Raw genomic sequence first — 19,986 nt, 5'->3', positions numbered from 1 at the left:
GTGGAAAGAATGCTGATTAAAGAGACAGTTCAGTGCTTTTTTCTAGGTTACTTCGAACAGTAATTTTACTAACTATGACATGAATCAGGATTCACACACTTAGCTATAGTCTAAAAGCATTATCTCTCCTGTATCGCTCTCCATACAACATGTTTTTGAATAATTTACTTGTTTGATTTTCATTCAGCTTATCATTTTTGCTAGAATTTTAAATGTAGTTATAAGTCATGTCAGTATCATTAGATCACGTCAAACTGAACATTGTAAATGAGAAAAAACTAAACTTACATTTCTTTATTTTTTTCATCTATAAGTGTTGAAATTTCACGAAATTTCTTCTTCATTTATAAACTTTACTTTTCTCCAAACATATGAAAAAACTAAAAATAATTTTCTTCATACCTTTTGATAATTTTTTCCGATAATAAGCATAGAACAATATTTGCATGTTGTCTCAGATAAAAGTATATAATTTGCATATGAAATAATTAATTCGGCTCCGATGAGTCTATAATTTTTGCTTTCTCATTGGTAATCTACGTTCACATATTAGAGCAAGCCTGTTGAGTCGTTGACTATGTTAAATGAATAAGTACGGAAAATAGTGAAGCTTATAATTAATAATTGGCAGGGGGTTAAATTTGTTGTCGTAGTTCAACTGCGTTAATGCATTGCTTCAGATTGGAAACAAAAAGTCAATTTCCATGGGTCGGCAACGTGCAGAGAAAATATTGAATGCTTTCTGACTTTTGTCTGCTTGGTACGACATAAAGCCTAGAACATGTAACACAAGAAAATGGCGCTGTAACAAATAATTTGTTTAATTTATTTGGTGAGCTATAACAATTTTGCACAAAAGTTCAATTTCATGTTGTTTTCAAAAATAGTTTTTACTGTGTTGCTAACAATAGTTGTTTTCAGAAATACTTTTTACTGTGTTATCCTTGCTTATATATACTTAACTAAAGAATTTAAAGATTGCGGAGAGCATGAGTTAGAGACATGTGACATTAACATAGATAGTCACGTTGTCAGACTTTATTGTAGAGTGAAAAATAACAAACCAAACTGTTCCCTTGAATATAAAGTGAAAATCTGTGAATGAAATCAATAATTCATAAATAGCTGTATTTAAATTTTCTTTCTAACGTATTTAAGAAAGATACTTATGTGTTGTGTTCGAGCGTGAATTGACGTTACAGTGACATGTCTACAATAATATAAATTACAGATAGCGTATAAAAAGTTGTTCCATCTGATTGTAATAAACTGACAGCACAAAGAAATCAAAAGCACAAATTTGAAGCAACTTGAATGCACGTTTCCGTTGTCGTCTGATGTACGTCTTGTAAACAGATAAGCTGAGAAAAAAACTCCTGTTCTGAGTATTTGTTCGGCTGTATTTATTTAGCTGCGACCCTAAACTTCGACTTAAATAAATATAGGAACAAACACATCTAACGCGTTTAATTTTTATGTTTTTAGAGTTTGTAAATGATTATATATGCTAATGAAATAACAATCAGCAACAGTTGATTATTTTATCGGAGGACATCTCCCAAAACACGTCGATTATCATAAAATGAGAAAACAATGTGGTCGTGAATGGTTGACCACAAATTACACCGAAATTGCTGAGGGTGTTTTTTTCTTCACAAAATCTCATCTAAAGTATTACGTGTCGAACAGTTTAATGGAACAAGAATTATTCGTTTAATTGTCCTGACAGAAGCCGCGACTTGCCATGATGCATGCTAATGATAGGAAATTTTATTTTCCTGACAATGGAAACGATGCTACTTCTCCGAAGTCAATGACCGGACGAGATTGTGACCGTGTTATCATAAACGTTGGAGGCCATAAACACGAGACACACGTGAGCACTTTGAAAAATTTTCCTGATACAAGATTATCGTGGATGGTCGAGAGCCCTTTGACAAAAGCTTATAACACGTCCGATCATGGACAGCCGATCGAGTTTTTTTTTGATCGACACCCGGGAGTCTTCGTCCACATTCTGAACTATTATCGCACGGGAAAATTACATTGCCCAGCGGATGTGTGCGGACCCTTATTCGAGGAGGAACTTAATTATTGGGGAATTGATGAGCTTCAAATGGAGCCATGCTGCTGGAGCACATACACGCGACATCGTGATGCGAAAGCATTTGAAAAAGTTTTTTCAGCCAATGCATTTCATCATGATGATGACGTTTCTGAAGGAGAACATAGTAACATTGTTACAGAATGTGATCCGTGTCATTACCCTTCAATATATCGTGTGACAAGGAAAAAAGCTTTGGGAAGTGTTGGAAAAACCTTATTCTTCCAAAAGCGCACAGGTGCGTCGTAAAAATCATTCGCTGATATTTTTTTAACCTCTCAAACGAGGCTGTAATTTTCTCCGAGAAATCATAACTCGTTATCGTATAAAAAATGCAAGCTTATCTTTTTCATATTTCATATATTCCATAAAACTGGCCTGTGGTAAGAAATTTCCAAGATTACTTTTTAATTATAAAACACTTTGATTGAAGGAATGTCAGCATTGCCATGAATTATTTTATTTTTCTCTTTAACCCATCAGACAAACATTTTGCTGATAACACATTTTCGATTAACTATTTATAAATCTATATGATGCACGTCATGATTTATTAAGAAAAGTTTTTAAACGAAACGAGAAGCCAGCGACTTTTCAAAATTTTGTTCCAAGCTCAAAATACATCACATTGATCCTATTAGTTATTTAGAGTATCTGAAACAGAACAAAGTACAGTATAATTTTTACAATGACCCCTAATTTCTTATGTACAACAAGGTTTTCCATCAACGAGGTATATCCATTAAATTGAACACATAACAGGACGGAAATTTTTGGTAAACATGTCTATATTGCTACTTAAATGAAGTCAAAAATTACTTGAGGTAAAGTCAAAAAAATTTTAGCTTTGAGTCTTCATGATTTTTTGGCTGTTCATATAGAAAGATTGGAAATAGTAAAACGTCTAGCATCAAAGTTTGACGAGAGGGTATAAACTCCTGTTCGTTGTATTCAGTTCAATGGGTACACTCTTAGCAATCTACGTTAAGGAAAACTTTTATATTGCTTTTATCTTTCAGGTGCTTGCCTTAGTTTCTCTTCTCATTATTATTACATCAGTCATAACATTTTGCTTGGAGTCCATGCCTCACCTGAATGTTTACAAAAGGACATTTGAAATATTGGACTTTGTGTATTGTGCTGTTTTTACGATGGATTTCCTGGCTCGCGTCATCTCGTGTCCAAACTTGAGAAAGTTCTTCCGCAGTACTCTAACGTGGTGTGATATAGTATCCGTATTACCTTTCTACATCAACATTATATGGCAGGTGGATTATCTCAACGTTTTCTTAGTTGTCCGTCTGTTCAGAATATTCAGACTGTTTCGGTTTTTTCGCTTCATGAGCGGCATGCAAGTTATTGGACATACATTAAAAGCCAGTGCTCGTGAGCTGTTTCTCCTTGTTCTTATATTGTTTATACCTATGGTGATATTTTCAAGTCTCCTATTTTACACAGAGAAGGTAAAATATCATTAAACGCAAAACAGTTCTTATGCAGTATTCTCAAATCCTTGATATATTGTTCAGACCCGAAATCGTTTTCAAAACAGAATTTGTAGAATTAGATGGAAATTTGCACTTTACTGACTCATCAATCGTGTGCACAGCCAGTGCGGATACACGAAATACAAACGATCATAAGCTGCATTTCATCATTTTGTTCTAGATTATTGTCACTGTTCACTACGAACAATTGATGTTATAGCATCAAGTAAATTCATTGCTTTCATTCGCCATCTTGTCGTGGCATATATAATGAGACAAAATGAATTTTACAATGTCTAATAGTATTTGGATGCCTGTGAAAAATCATAAACAATATTTTCGGTTATATTGGTGCATGCGGAAGGCTGAACACAATTTCATTTGGATAAGTTTAGAAGATTACATCTAAGATGATTTTATCAAAATATACATGCAGTCCATTAAGGATAAGATTTTTGTATATGTATGTATTAAAATGTGTGATGCATCTAAATGTGTTTTTGAATATATTCGTCTTCGTGAAACAAAATAAGTACATCATAGTAATGTATCATAAAAATTGTTTGCTATCTTATTTTCCTTAGATAGAAAACAAAAGAATTCTATAGAATTTGCCATGATGGTCTCGATAATCTTTATTCAGAGTAAAAGCATGCGTGCATGTCAAAACCGTCTTCAGATAACAAACGCAGTGTAAAGATTTTAAAGCTAACGTGACCTAAAACTGACTTGTTTCAGCTGTTTGATGGGGACCAACGTTTTGAAAGCATCCCTGCTTCTTTCTGGTGGGCAGTGATCACTATGACAACAGTTGGCTATGGTGATATGTATCCTAGAACAGCTTTGGGACAATTTATTGGTAGGTTCAGTGTTGGCTTACTATAAGATGTATTAATTTTGCAATCTTATAGGTTATTTTCACTATTGTATGAACACTCATGGTGCACGTATGTGGAATACATAAGATAAGTTGATTTTTTTCCAACAATGCCTACAATGGTACAATATTAAAGTTAAAATAGCACATTTTTTTGCAAACTCAGTTATATGTTTCAAAGTATAAAAGCACTTAAATTTTTACCTCTAGGAACAATGTGCGCATGCTCGGGCGTGCTTATCGTCGCTCTGCCAGTTTCCGTGATTGGTAGTAACTTTTCCTTGTTTTATTCGCATGCGCAAGCTCAACTTAAACTACCACAGAAGAGAAAACAACCTGTTTTAGTTGGTGCTGCTAGTGCACTGATTTCCACTGTTGAACCGGAACATGAAGTATCATCAGATTCAGAAACTAACTCACCTAATGAAATCTACAGTCAAATGAATGAAAAAAATATGAAGAACCGTTTATCGAACACTACAGATAGTACGAATGACATTCATGTTGAATTGGAGACGCTCGAAACCATAGAGTTCAAACGAAAACTCACTCCAGATGCAAGGCCACCTTGGTTTCATGAGAGCAAGTTAGATCATGAAATGAAAAAAAGCTCTCACAGTTTGGAAGGTCGCTGTCGAGGAGTGTTTTCTCGTGGCAGTCCCGAAATGGGCCTTCAAAAGAGCATCAAAGCAATGGGTGACATAATGTTAAATATTGCAGCACCGATGCAAAGAAGAATGGCCATTTCTGGAGTCTCGTTGTCAAATTCACCTTCTCTTCGAAGGAGCAATAGCGGTAAACGTCGTTCAAAATCGAAATCACGCGATTCTTTGCGTAAGAGAGCTTATACGTCAGGCTCGGACAACTGCAGAGCGATGGATGGAAGCGATGGCTTCGATGAAAATAGACTTTACCTATTTGCAGAACACAATGAATGCGATGTTGATATTGAAACTGAAGCAAGAAAATCTACATCTCACAATACACAAGAAAAAGAGTTAGATGGTGACAATCTTTCAGATAGCAACATAAGAGATGAATATTGTTCTGTTAGCTCACCCTTAGATGAGTCGATCACAGACTTTGTGAAATTTGAGTTATCACTAAAACAAGAAAATAGTCCTGCTTCAAGCTCCGAAGTAAATCCTTTGATGGAAACAACGCATGCCAAGGATACTAAAATGAAATCCTGCAATTCGCTACAGCGAATGGAGCAAAAACGTCCTGAAGAACATGCGGGTATCCCTTCTCAAATACTTGAATGTCAAACATCATCTCATTTAATTGATTGTAACAGACTTTCGACTTGGTATTCTTATGGAAAAGAGAGCAATGACGTTGCATTGCCAAAAGTGAGCAGTAGGCGAAGAAGTACAACCATAAATTTATGTGATGTTTAAAAAGGTCTTGTTCCTAAACATCATAATATGATAAACAGTAGCATCCCCAGGTTATATAAAATTCCTATCTTTGTGTAGTATTAGAGCTCTAGTAACTGTATTATACGTTGTGCATTTTCTCAGTTCATTCAATAGCTTTCATGTCATACTTGTTTCATTTCTTGCCAATTAAAAAAGACGACACGGTTCAATTATAGCGGAGAAGATCTCTGTTCTGGAGTTTATGAAAGACGATCGTGAACACAGAAATTTTTATTCGAGTAGAAACGGTTCTTTTAATAGGCCAATTAAAGAGGTAGTGTATTCATAAGAAGGAATGTGTTTTTAATGTTGGACGATACCATTCCTAATTATTCATCGTATAAATTAAACGAAATAGCAAATAGCAATACTATCATCTTGGAAGACCATTGAAAACGATAGTATTCAAACTTTTCACCTGATTGTTAAATGAAATGTTTTGATTATTCGGCAAGTTTGTTAAAAGCATAGAGTAAAAGAATTTTCAGCAATCAACAAATCTGCAAAATTGTCTGAAAATAATAGATGAATGGCAATTATAAAGTGTGACGTTTCACGTCTGACACGGAGACCTCGACAGAGACACCCTGACCATTCAAATTTCCCTCTGCAAATGTCGCATTTATAGACAACTCTCACAAGACTGAAACGACACGATTGAGACGACTCAAACATCTCGGAGTACCTGCTCGGCCTAGGACTACTTTGGGAGAACAAGTCTCAACCTGGTTGGTTTTGCATCATTAATTCTCTAATTATTAATCTCTTTGTTAATAGACGTTGTTTTATTGGCTGTTCTATAGCAACCAACAGCAACCAAGCTTTTTAAATATTTGAGTAATGAGCCCATGCCATATGGTAGTTCAAAGTTTGTACCTTATATTTTGCACACTCGCTTTGTCATTATTTCGCTAATGGAATTCAAACGACCAAAAAAATATATTCCATGTTTCACTGGCCAACCTTCGCCATCAAGAAATGAAATTTTAAAATCCGATTTGGGTTTTGACGACGGTACGTATCATACACTCGATGTGTATTTGCTTTGCGAATTGCATTGTAGTTTTAACTTTCCACTTATTGAATCTCAATCTGCTATTTATCGTCTCCGTCTCTAACAACCATCAAACAACAGGAATGTACAGCTACTTATTGTATCATAGAAAAATATGTCATAGACCTAAACATGATCAAAAAAACATTTGCAGTCGTAAAGTTGATTTTATTGATAATTTTGATATCACAGGATGAGCAACCTTGAGCTAATATGAACGTTGATTTATTTACACCGAATTTTAAACCACATTGAAAGGTCTCATGATAAAATGCTTTGGACACCTTTAAATTGAAATTTATAATTTAGATTAATCTCTCTTGTCAGTGAGACAGGACAAAATAATTTTTCTTACTAGATCAGCTCTGACATGCATAGATAACCATATCTGCTTTAAGTTATTGCAACGTTTAGAGGAGTAGTCTGATTTGATAAGGACAATAAATTATGATAAATGCTCACACTGTCCACCAGTGATCAAAATATAATGCTGATAAAAAAAATAATGAGTTAAATAGAAGCTAAGCAATGCTCGAAAATCTAAATCTGGTTTCGTTGCTAGAAATTTTGAATTTCTACAACACCTCATTGAATATTAATTTATATTTAACAACTTTTACAGATGATTCATCTTGTAGCTGGAATTCATCAGATGAGAATCCTGAAGTGGATCAAGCAGGAAAGGATGGTTTGTTTACTGTTTTATTTTGTTTACTATTTTGTACAGACTTGGACTTTTTTATAGATTTATGGGAAGGGTAAATAATCCATTCATATTAAATCTTCAAAAAAGCAATCAATATTTCCCAAACTCCGAAGGAACTGATTAAAAAGATCTTAAGATCAATTTATTACAATGATTTCTGTAGTCAATGTACAGTACAGGGACGGATCAATGCTTATTTGACAGAAAGGGTGCCAGGGCCTTGGGCTATCATAGATTTATAGTCCTAGAGATGACTGAACCTTGCTTAATGAAAGTGTTATTAGCTTTTTAAGAATTTCTTATAAAGTTATATAAATTGAGAATCCTATAGCTGTACCATACATCCTTAGATAATGAACAAAGTTTCATAAATTATGTATCCAAATATTGCCAACAATGAGAGAAACATGATTACAACTGTTTGCTTTCACACATGACGAAACACGGACAAGAAAATGACATGATAAAGTAACAATTTACTTAATGTTTCGAAATTTGTTTCAATTTTATTGTTTCAATGAAAACCTTTACAGTAATTCAATTGCTAATAGTGGTTGTATAAAATATGTATTTGCCTTTCAAATCTAGACTGCCATCATCTGGTACACACATTCAGTCATCAATCTTTGAGCAGAATTGAGTTATTTTTGTTTTTTTCTGGAAATATTTTACTTCATTAGATCAGAAAATATACTTTTTATGACATCACAGAAACTAGTGATGATTTAATGATCGTCAATTTTCCAGATCGTTAGAGCGTTTTATGCAGAAATACAACAGTTTAGTAATGTCATGTGTATATGAATATACGTATTTGTAAAGGTGCCAAAGTTTGTTATTTTAATGCTGACGGTTGACAAAAACTCTTATTTACCAATGCTAATTATATAATGTGATGTTATAACGATCATAAGGAAAGTTACATATCTCTAAAATAAAGTGAAATAACGCAATTGTATTGAAGAGGTGATCGGGTCATTTTGACATTTCTATATAATGCAGTTAGAAAACATGGCAAAATTTGGTGTCATAAACATTTTAAAATTAACTTTTTAGTCACAATAATTGAGCTGCAGGCTCTTCAGTTGGAAATACAAAAAAAGGATAAACAACGCGAAGAGCTTCTTCTGAAATACAAGGTCAGTAATGTATATTTTGTATTCTTTCTATGAGTCAAGAAGATGGATTCGTTAAGATGGACTTGAATGCCAAGAAAATGCGATGTTCTTTGTTAATTTCGACTAATTTGCATTCTACAATCTTCTCAATTTAACAATTTCCAGTTAATCCGTTTGACGAAACCCAAATAAGCAAAACAAGTTTATAATTTTGTTATAAATGTCTTGGCAAATGGATTTTCTGATCAATGAATGGGATATCATGCAATGAAGATGTTAACTTGTCATAAATGCATGTATAAATCGTTAAAAGTTTTAGTAAAAAAACAGTAATTATTTAAAACTTAATGAAACATGCGGGTAAGATTTTTGATTTTTTTTTAATTTCAGGAGTTAGCAGATAAAACGGCTAATTATCGTTCTCGATTGAACAAGTCTGAGCAAAACAAGAAATCTCAAATGAAGATCATGAAGAAGACATACGAATTGTTTGTCGAAGAAAAAGATAAACTTATAGGGGAGCTACAAGAAGTACTTTCCGAGCATGAGAAAGCTCTTTCAGCGTCTCAAAATGGTCGAAATAAAAAAAAAGGAAAAGTTCCCACAAGTTTGCCGGGAATCGAACGGCTAGTTAACAGTATATCGGAGTTGCAACAGGAGAAAGTTAAACTCTCAGAATTATTGTATGCGAGCGAATCTGAAGTGGAAAGTCTGAAAGAAGAAATGATGGACAGAAATGCAAAATATAATACAGAAATTGCTGATTTAGAAATTGAAATTAAAAAGTTAAAGTCTACATCGAATGAGGTACGTACTTACGCGCCATTGGTCTATGATTTCATGAAATGAAATTTTTCAAAAAAAACCTAGCTACTTTCAATTTATAATCCTACCTAAATATTTTCAAGCAGTGTGAACAAGAGGACTCAACCACCATAAAAAGACGTTTAGCGAGCATTGAAAAGGAGAATCAAGTTTTGCGAGTCGAAAGGGAAGAGGCAAAGTCTGAATTGTGGAAAACGCAGGAGGAACTGGGTGAAAAAATTCGACAGTTGGAGAGCGAGATTCGATGTACAAATAAGAAAAAGCGTGATGCAGAAGCAAAATACATCAATCTCGCTGCAACACCACCCAAAGTTCAAGTGAGAACTGTTCAAGTTATCTCGGAGGAAATGAAAAAAGATCTAGAAGAACAAGTAGCTCAGAACAGAACGCTGCGTGACTTGTTGGAGAAAATGAAGATGGAAAGTGATGCCAAGGTTTGGGCGATTATTCCATAAAGAGCTTCGCAATGAGTATTTTTTTGTTTTTATTAGTCTATGGTAGCTATTATCATTGAGAAAAGAAAGCATGCAATGACATGTTCAATTTTCAGTGGCTAATTCTACGTGTATGTATACTTTCCAAAAATCGATGGCAAAAAATTACTTTTAAAATTACACTTTTTTGATGATAAATTATTAATTTTATTTGCAAATAGAAGAATCCTAATTTTAATACGATGAAAATCATGGAGTCTACAAATCAAAAGCTCTGCACGACTAGATTTTTTGTCTTAGATTTTTGACTTTACAAAATATGCTTCTTACAATTGGCACTTTCATATTTTCTAAATTTTTCGTGGTGATATGAACAGTAGCCTTAATGTTTTTTCCAGCTTCAAGGACTTGAATCTGATCATAAAAGTATGGTAGCACAAATGGTGGAGGATTATGAATCAAAGGTAGAAATACGTTTATTATTTCGTAGCGCGACTGCTGTTACCTACTTCACAGGTTTTTACTATATGAGAAATCATTTTTTTTGCTTAAAGATGGTGAGTGTGAAATCAGAAATGGAGCAATCTATGGTAAAACTGGAAAAAGATTATGAACTAAAGGTATGTATTCTAGAGACTAGAAACGAGTTTTTAGTAGCTACGTAATTGACAATTGTTTGTTACACAATACAACTTTCTTGGAAATCGAGAACGAACTTTATGAACTCTATCAAAGTTTACGGTCGTCAAATCAAAATGATTTTCCAAAATTATTCTTCTCAGTTAAACGATGTGAAAAAAGAGATTGTGGAAGTGAAGGAGAATTGCTCTCTGGAAGTCGAACGAATTTCAAATCATCGAGACAACGAACTGGAAAAAATGAGATTGGACTATGAGAGAACAAATGGCGGGCTGAGAAAGCTTTATGTTTCTTTACAGGTATAGAAATGATTGAGAGTTTGTGGCTTTCATTCACCCCTACAGTGATGTGTAGATCATCATTTGAAACTAATGCATTTTTTCTTCTATCATAGTTAACTGTTTCTGTTTGGCAGAACTGTATGAAGTTAATGTATAGAATGCCACGTGACTATGATGAGTCATCGTTTTTGTCATAACTGTCTTTATTTAAAGGAACTGTGTAAAATATAGAATGCCACGTGACTATGATTAGTCATCACCTTTTTCATAACTGTTTCTACGTAGGAGAATTGTGTGAAGTTAAGTGAAGAATCTAAAGAATTGAAACTCCACCAACAATATATAAAGAATGCTTGTCATCAATTTAATGCAACTATTGCGCCGATATGTACGGAGATTTGTAAACAGGTAATGTTTCCTTTGATTAATTGATGAATTTGTTTTATTTATATGTAGTATTTGTGTGATTTTATTGTGAATTGGCGAAGTAATTACTATGTATTATGGAAATAATGTTGTAGTGCAAATGTTGTGAAATGAATTATTTGCAACTCACGAGTATATTTTTTCTAACGGACTATCGGTTATACATGAACTTTACCATTAGGAACTTATGTGTAGAATTCCTTGCAGTTTTTCGGTTACCTTTTTGATCTTTTGCTATTAAAAATATCCCGCTATATCTTACCCTATCACTTATGAAATATTAATAACAGGCTTAAATTCTAAATGTTTTATTGCTAGATTATGTTGAAGGTAGCCGATATCAATACAAATAATGTCGAACTTGAAAGACGATACATAAAAGAGATGAAATTACGGAAACGTCTGCACAACGAACTGGTGGATTTGAAAGGCAATATTCGAGTGTATTGTCGAGTTCGACCGTTTATTGCCGAGGACCGTGTTGGCGCGTCATCGCAAACATCAACAATCAGTTTTGATCAATCAGATGATGGCGTCCTTCTGGTGTCCAATAAGGGCAGCGAAAAAAAATTTGAAATGGAGAAAGTTTTCCAACCTAGATCCACTCAAGAAGAGGTATAAAATAAATTAACATTAATGTTTCAATGTTACTATGAAAGTACACGATTATCCATACAGTATGAAGATTGTAGATAGTAGCCACTATACGTGTAGTCTAACACCAACATAGTGTGACACCTATAAAGCTTACGTATTATCAAATCTTGTATTCTCTGGCATCACAGCAATGTAATATAAAGCAAAGGAACTGTTTCCATTTCCATGTCTCACAAAAGTTTAAAATACTGTAATGACATTCGTTTCATTTAAGACTTTTTTTCAAGCGTCTGATAAATATTGTTTTTATATAAACGAGGTGAAATCAAAACAGGCACGAAACTGTTTTCTGTCGTTATGATTTGATAATTTGAATGCTCTATCTTTCCTTTTATCAATGTACAAAAATTTTATAAGTCGATGCATCTCGCATCCGGGCATTAGCATTTATTTCCATGGATACGTTTAAATATTGCTCATAATTACATAAAGTGAGAGGTCCATATATTTTTCTCAATGTTTTCAAACATTGCATGTTTACAACTGGTGTGCCAACTAAATATGCCAATAAATATGCCAATATTTAGTTAACTATTTCCAAATGTGATTTCCGTCTAAATACGTACATATGCAACCTTAACAAAGGTCCTTACAGCATTTTTCTTTTACAAAGGTATACGCAGAAGTTCAAGATCTTGTGGTTTCGTGCCTTGATGGATACAATATATGTATCTTTGCATATGGTCAAACTGGAAGTGGGAAAACGTTTACCATGGAGGTATACAATTCACTCCTTATTTTTACATAAGTGCGTTATTAAGATTTATGAGAGTGTTTTTTCTTTCTCTACAAGGGTCCATCGCACAATCCTGGCATTAATCAACGAGCACTCGCTCATTTATTCCATACAGTGTCTGAGCGCTCAAGAGATTGGACGTACTGTATAACGGTAAATGTGCTTGAGATTTACAATGAAACAATCCGTGATCTTCTATCCGAAAATAGTCAAAAACTGGAGATGAAGCTTGGATCAGATGGTGTTAACTATGTTCGCGGTTTGGCAGATTACGAAGTAAAGGATATTGAAGATGTTAATAAGGTATGCTACGAAGTTTTCGAATACAATAAACGATAATTGACCCTTTTGTAAGGAAGGCTGAATAACTAGTTAATTTTTATCCAGCCAAGAGCACTATTCGCTCTAGATTTGTGTGGGTTTTTTTATTAAATTTACAGTGTTGAAATTAAAAATCAATGTGAGTGTTTTGACAAAAACAGGCCACTAAGTATTCCCAATATATTTTTTTTGCATTACGTATACAGCAACCGTAATCATTTCATACCATTTGCGTAAACTCTCATGTATGACGTCTTGTTCAACGAATAGGCAGGGAAATGAATTCGAGTGTTAATTTCTTTAGTTGTTTGCTATGGGAAGGAAAAATAGATCAACTGCATTAACGAACATGAATGAGCATTCCAGTCGTTCCCATGCCATATTACGAATAACGGTCAGTGGCAACCATCGTGCTTCAGGAACCACTATCACAGGTAATTTACGAACATACCAATGAACTCTAATAATAATAATAATTGTAATGATAATCATAATAATTGTAGAGTTCAATGGAACATACATACATGTTTTACGAAGGGAACGATGAAAAACTGCCAATGAACTCTAATAATAATAATAATTGTAATGATAATCATAATAATTGTAGAGTTCAATGGAACATACATACATGTTTTACGAAGGGAACGATGAAAACTGCCGTTAAGAATCGGGATTGCTTCATTTCACTTGTGGATTGACCTCACGATTACTCTACATATTGAGGATTGTGATTTGTGGAAGAGTTTTAAAAGGCTTTGTTTATTTTCATTGTCTGTCAAAAAAAAAACAAATTTCATATGTGCTTATAAATATTTTTTCATTTATCTTAATTTCAATAAAGATGTCCTTAATTTGTTGCAGGCAAACTCAATCTGGTCGATCTTGCCGGAAGTGAACGTGTAAACAAAAGTGGGTCGGAAGGGTTGAGAATGAAAGAAGCTCAAAATATCAACAAGTCTCTTTCATGTCTTGGTGATGTTATTCATGCTTTGAAGAATAAACAGCAGCACGTACCTTATAGAAATTCCAGGCTTACATTTTTGTTACAAGATTCTCTTGGTAAAACTGTTTTTTTGAAAAAGCTTGTTTTCTAAATTTGACTTAATTACTTCAAAAGCTTTTCATTCCATGACACACTCTGCTGTATTTTCATCATTCAGGTGGTGATTCTAAGACATTAATGGTCGTTCAAGTGTCCCCAGCTGCAAAAAACGTCGCCGAAACTTTGTGCAGCTTAAATTTTGCACAAAGAGTTCGCATGGTTGAATTGGGTTTGGCAACAAAAAAAGTAGAGAATGTTGAACAAAAAGTGAGTGAAAATGTTTTGATTAAAGCAAGATTTTCGGCAAATTGCAAAGTCTTTGGTGAAAAAATTCATTCCGGTGTTATATCTGCTTCTCTTTAGTTCTTTGCTGAAAAGGCTCTCAGCATGTATTTAGAGTTTGCTTTGTAGTTTAAAGCTGGTTGGTTAAATTACATGTAGAGTCCTAATACGAAAGATGTATAATCAAAATGTGCTACACGAATATCTTCTTTTGTTTTTACAGTCTTCAACTCCCAATAAAGGAAAACGGAATTTAGCTCCATCAACACCGCGAAAGTAAATGAGTGCCGTATGATTTAATGCCATGGTCCGTCAGTAAGGTGTTTTTGAAGCTATCTTTATAGTTTTTTGAGAGAAAGACTCGCCGTCAGTTTCGGCTTTTTTATCGTCTTGCATTCTAAACAAATGTGTTTTTTAAATTGTACAAAAAGACTCTTGTCTTTAAAATATTATTGGGGGGGTGAGGAGGGGGGTGGTTGTGGGTCCCTCCCTGGAGGTGCCTAAAAATAATATTATAGGGTGAGGGTAGTTGCGGGTGATTTATATTGATAAGCAGCATGATCAATAATCAAATTTATGTATTATAAGGTAAATGTTTGGATAAAACAGTTTGTAATTCAATAGTCCGTTTAACTAAACATTCTTAAAATGCACAATTTCGTCCAAACAAACGCCAGCCATGTATGAAATATATGAATGTGTAAAAAATCCTTTTTAAAAAACTTTGTAAATAGTTTCATCCCTTTTTTCTAAAGAATGCGTGTCATCCAAGATGCATTGCGCGTTGATCAAAGATTTTGTATCAGTTGATTTTTTGCTATGTTTAATCTATTGAGATTTACACGCGTACATGTAAATAGACTCTAAAAACTTTCTATCCACGTTTCTAAAGATATATTAATAGGTGTTGGCTACTCGAGCACTATTCAAACTTTTAAATTTTGTTCGTTGCAAGATATTCTTTATGCTATTTCCAGTACGTTTCAATTGTGGTATTATACTTACCGTCCGCATTATTTTAAAAAAGTGTTGAAAAATGTATTTGGTGAAGATGCTCCACACGATGTCTGGCCTGATTTCCAACCAACAGGACATGTTGTAGATCCAGCCTATTACATTCACGTGATTGAAAAAAAGTTAAAGAAGAATGAAGTGAAAATACAAGCTAGTTGCTCACATGATCGTGCACGTGATGTATACAACGAAATGAACTATGAAACAAGTCGTTGTAAAATATCTTTTACACTTGTCACAAGCGTTATAAATTTGTTCATTCTTGCAGGTAGATGCATCATAAATATAACATAGTTTTAAACACAAGTTAAAGCCACAGTAATCATTGAAATGTGTAACACAATTAAAAGAAGCATTTGTACAGCCCACCAACGATTTATTGTCTGTACGCATTAATGTACAGATCATTAAAGATAATTGTCTTTTCAATGTGTTAATTCTTCCCCAATGGAAACCAAGTAATACGGTGTCAAGTAAAATTTTACTAAATGAAAATAATTGTGCAGTTTGTCTTTAACCCTTTGCATTCACACTTGCAAAATTTATTTCATTTATTAGAGTTTGGATTGAACTACCTAATTCTAAAAAATTAAGTCTTTTTCTCCCAAACTGGCAAAATACGAGTCAACTTTTTCATTGCTGATGTCCTCTAACTTGTTTGGATCCCATTTTGCTTGGTTATCTTTATCGATTAACACTAAATAATCAATGAATACAGTTACGACATTAAATTTGATTTTTTGTTGGCAAACCTAATACAAAACACATTATATATACCACAATAAAGAAATAAATGTAAATTTTGTGAGTTCAAATACGCATTAGATGAAAAAAGCGACTATTATATGTACTCAATCTATATTAATTCAATGATGAAGTCTTAAATTCAGGAAAGTAGCATGACCAGTGAAATAGCTAAGAATATTTTTCTATACATTCTACCTGCTCGTATGCCTTCGTAAAAGTCCTTATCGTTCTAAATAAAAATATAAAAAATACATTGAAGAAAACGTTTATCGCTTAACAGAAGAAAGTTGAATTCGATTATACATACCATAAAATGCTGTGAGATACGGTATTCCATAGTCAAACATTCAAAAAGTGTTCGTAGTTTTGCTCCTTCTCTAATTTGTTTCAAGGCAACTTTCAATGACAGTGGACTCTAAATGAGCGGCAAAATAACATTTGATTATAAGCCAAATGAAACATCACTACATTATTTCATCATTATCGTGAGAGCAAAGTGCAACGCATAACCTCAACGCATAAAGTTATCACATCCGGCATTAATTTTTTTCTTGTACCAGTATCAGTGTTTGAAATACAAAATAGATTTGATCACTCACCATTTTAAGAATTGTCTAAAATAAAAAAGAAACAGGATTTTTCAACGCAGAATTTCAAACATAGAAAATGTATCCTGACCACATGTAAAATATAAAATTCAGACAATTTTGAGGTGTCTACTTTGCTTTTTGAGTTGAGATTTCTTACATACACTTATCTGCGATCTGGCCCAATCAGAGTCTTCTTTTTCTAATTGTTCAACAATCTCTTCCACAGAATCTTTAGAAAAACATCTAAGATTTACAAGAATTGATTCATACATTACGTAGACAAAAACTGATACAGTACAAAAGTAAAGTAATACTAATGCAAACATTTCTTGATAAGACTTCCTAAACTGACCTTACAATGCAATCTAAATGTCGGTTTAAAGAAAACTCCGTTGAGGTTTTCGCTATGCTCTAAAGAAACAATTTCTTTTGCTATAGTGAACATTCTTCTCATAATGTATTTCTCACTAAGGTATAGCTAACGATTGTTAAAGTTTAAATCACAAACAAAAAGATTGCAAGAACCATGACCAGCCGACAATTTAAAAAAATATAGTATAAAACAAATTCCGAAAAAACAAGACATCTTGAGATTTCAAAATATGAAACAAAACAAGACGAGAGGTGAACTGTAAATTTTCGACAAGTAAAAGTCACAGTTTGTAAAAGTCGCAGTTTGCTATGTTTTCCATAATAATTACTGCTTTAATATAATAAACCTGAAAAATTTAAAGAATTGAAACAAAACTTACTTCTTTGTGATACAGTTCAAGTAAGTGAAGTATTTTTTTTATAGTGGGTTCTTTCATTGAAAGTATACTTTGTTCGAGTTCAAACATCTATAAACATGTAACGAAAAAACAGTTTTTTTTATAGTAGGACTACGAATCCAAAATCAATCTTTTAATCAGAATCCTCCTTTCCTACTAATTTTGTGATTGTCATTACGAATGAAAATTCGCACCTTCTCAGATTCCACATAGTGAGTTGCAACACCAGCGCGATAAACGTCTACTCCTTTTAATCTTTGTCCTTTTAAAACGACGTTAATATGTGATTTATCAATGCAGAAGCAAGGATATTGGGCGTTAGTTACTGACCTGTCAACGCTAGAAATGTACCAAGTTCTCCTTGCAACTTTGGCAAGAAAAAACTTCCACCGACATCGGGAAAAAAACCTCCATAAAAGAATACATGTGACTTGAGAAAAGTGGCGAACACAAGATAAAGTACGCCTTAAAAAATGTTGAATATTATCATCATGACTTTTCACTAACCAATAGCGGTCTCAGGCATGGCAAAAAGTGTTTTTTCACTTCCAACACGAAAATGGCCATGTACAGAAAGACCAACACCCTATAACCACATTTCATATAGTCATTCTTTAGGACTTTTTATGGATAATCCCATTCAAAATGTTAAAATAAGGTGCTATATCTTTTGATTAAAATATGAGAAATAAAAATGAACAATTAAACCTACCCCTCCCATAGTAATACCATCTATCAGAGCTATATATGGAGTCTTTAATGTTCCTGAAACAATCAATAACAAATATACTTGCAAATTTTTTGACAGACAAATGGGATCTGTTTAGCAAATGAGTCATTTTTATGGAGTGACATTGTTTGGTGAAGTAAATTCTTGGATACAATTTATTCAGGAAATATTTACCAATTGCATTATTTAATTGATATTCTTCTTTGAAAAAATCCTGTCGTAATGTACCACCAGTGCCCAATATACCCTCCTCAGCAATTACTGTGATTAAAAAAAATGACTGTATAGTCAGAGCTACAATGAAGCCTTTTATGGTTTCACTTTTAACTAAACACTACCTCTAACATCTCCACCAGCACAGAAAGCCTTTCCTCCAACTCCTTTAATCACTATTGCTCCAATATTTTCATTTTTTTCCCATTCCTAATATTTGTAATATGAGATTTGAACTCAATAATGGTTGACTTTCAATGCAAAAATCCTTGAAGAGATATAGGGGATACCCATCTTCCTTTTTGAACAGGGATAACATATGGATTTGTGTTTTTGCCATGTACAATGGCATAAAAATAATGCAGAAACGCACTTAATGTTGGGTATATGAGGCTAACCATTCCTAAGTCTAAAGAATTCAAAGCCTTTGCACGGTTTAAAGTAATTAAACCGACATTTCCCTTTACTTCCAAAAGGACCTGAAATGTGCAGAGTATGTATGTGAAATTTTATCTATGAAATAACAAAAATAATAGGAAATAGAAACAGTTGCATTGTCAGTTCAAAAACTAACTTACGTACATCTGAAATATCTGACATCATTCTCTTAATGAAATAAAAACAACAATTACTATTAGAGTTATGGTATGTTTGTTTGACTTAGAAATATACTTTAAATTGTCTTTACTTATGGACATGCATATTGCATATGACTTAAAATGAATATGCTGATATGCATATCAGTTAAAATTTATTTTGCACGCATCCTTTTGCTCCAGAGATTGATTTCTCAAAAAAGTTTGATAATATGAAGAGATCAAAATATGCATATTCATACAACGGCTACCATGCAAATTTTTCAAAAAAATTGAAAAGAAAATTGGCTAATAATCCCAATGTGAATATTCTACTTTGTTAATTACTGTCGAAATTCAGTTGTACGATTAGTCTATGAATATGAGTCCCTAATTATCTAAACTGGCTATACGCAACATTATTTACTTACAACATGTTTCGCAATCTTACTGATCGTCACGAGAGTGCTCCCAAACGATAGCGACACTTTTTTGAACCTAGAAAGTTTTGGTATGCAATGCAAATGTAACGTTTGCTGTAAACACGTAGTTGCCAAACAGAAAAATTTGCCAACGAACACAAAAAAAAACTTACATATTAAGCAATGGTCAGAAAGCTAAATAGAAAGTGTTATAGATTATCTCATGGAGAGCTAATCCTTATTTTGGAATGGTTAATAATACAATGTGGTTATTATTACATCGTTATATTACACTGTTGACAAAGGTCAAAGTACCGCATGTAACAATTTTTTTCCACCCTCTGCACACCACCCATGTTGTTCAAGCAAATAGTTTGCAAAAATCGTTGAAAAGACGTTTCTTTTAAAGAAAAACCTGGAAAGTCCATTATATTTTATTAAAAAACTGAATTCATTGCTTTTTGACATGTCGTGTTGCGTATAAATTTTGTGTATTAAATATACGTTTCTATCGT

The 19,986-nt window shown here is 33.3% G+C and overlaps 2 protein-coding genes and 1 pseudogene across 4 annotated transcripts; 2 read left to right on the top strand and 1 right to left on the bottom strand.

Annotated features, from left to right (window-relative positions):
* The first annotated feature begins 356 nt into the window (after positions 1–356).
* On the top strand, positions 357–6,285 carry LOC124434284 (annotated as a pseudogene).
* Positions 6,286–6,530: 245 nt separating this feature from the next.
* On the top strand, positions 6,531–15,349 carry LOC124434256 (kinesin-like protein KIFC3). 3 transcript variants are annotated; one of them, XM_046984155.1, is made up of 16 exons: positions 6,531–6,903; positions 7,566–7,631; positions 8,706–8,788; positions 9,158–9,574; positions 9,676–10,026; positions 10,425–10,490; positions 10,581–10,646; positions 10,809–10,964; positions 11,232–11,354; positions 11,691–11,987; positions 12,643–12,747; positions 12,823–13,068; positions 13,391–13,520; positions 13,948–14,145; positions 14,247–14,395; positions 14,634–15,349. In XM_046984155.1, the coding sequence occupies exons 1-16, from the start codon at positions 6,738–6,740 to the stop codon at positions 14,688–14,690; spliced, it is 2,676 nt and encodes an 891-aa protein (XP_046840111.1). In that variant the 5' UTR covers positions 6,531–6,737; the 3' UTR covers positions 14,691–15,349. The 3 variants fall into 3 exon arrangements, with proteins under 3 accessions (XP_046840111.1, XP_046840097.1, XP_046840103.1); XM_046984141.1 differs by lacking the exon at positions 14,634–15,349 and having other exon boundaries at positions 14,247–14,602; XM_046984147.1 differs by lacking the exon at positions 14,634–15,349 and having other exon boundaries at positions 6,532–6,903; positions 9,679–10,026; positions 14,247–14,601.
* Positions 15,350–15,648: 299 nt separating this feature from the next.
* LOC124434275 (3-hydroxyisobutyryl-CoA hydrolase, mitochondrial-like) lies at positions 15,649–19,783 on the bottom strand. The gene is made up of 17 exons (XM_046984160.1): positions 19,645–19,783; positions 19,481–19,547; positions 19,057–19,080; positions 18,846–18,953; positions 18,600–18,684; positions 18,436–18,522; positions 18,244–18,296; positions 18,039–18,117; positions 17,862–17,939; positions 17,726–17,793; positions 17,514–17,600; positions 17,114–17,172; positions 16,923–17,004; positions 16,771–16,785; positions 16,479–16,586; positions 16,367–16,400; positions 15,649–16,121 (listed from the first exon to the last, which is right to left on the bottom strand). Coding segments are annotated over exons 1-17 (1,152 nt in total). The 5' UTR covers positions 19,647–19,783; the 3' UTR covers positions 15,649–16,005.
* Positions 19,784–19,986: the final 203 nt, after the last annotated feature.

Source organism: Xenia sp. Carnegie-2017, unplaced genomic scaffold (genome assembly GCF_021976095.1).
Source record: "Xenia sp. Carnegie-2017 unplaced genomic scaffold, XeniaSp_v1 HiC_scaffold_1, whole genome shotgun sequence".
Taxonomy (NCBI): domain Eukaryota; kingdom Metazoa; phylum Cnidaria; class Anthozoa; order Malacalcyonacea; family Xeniidae; genus Xenia; species Xenia sp. Carnegie-2017.
This window is presented reverse-complemented; position numbering and strand designations above follow the sequence as displayed.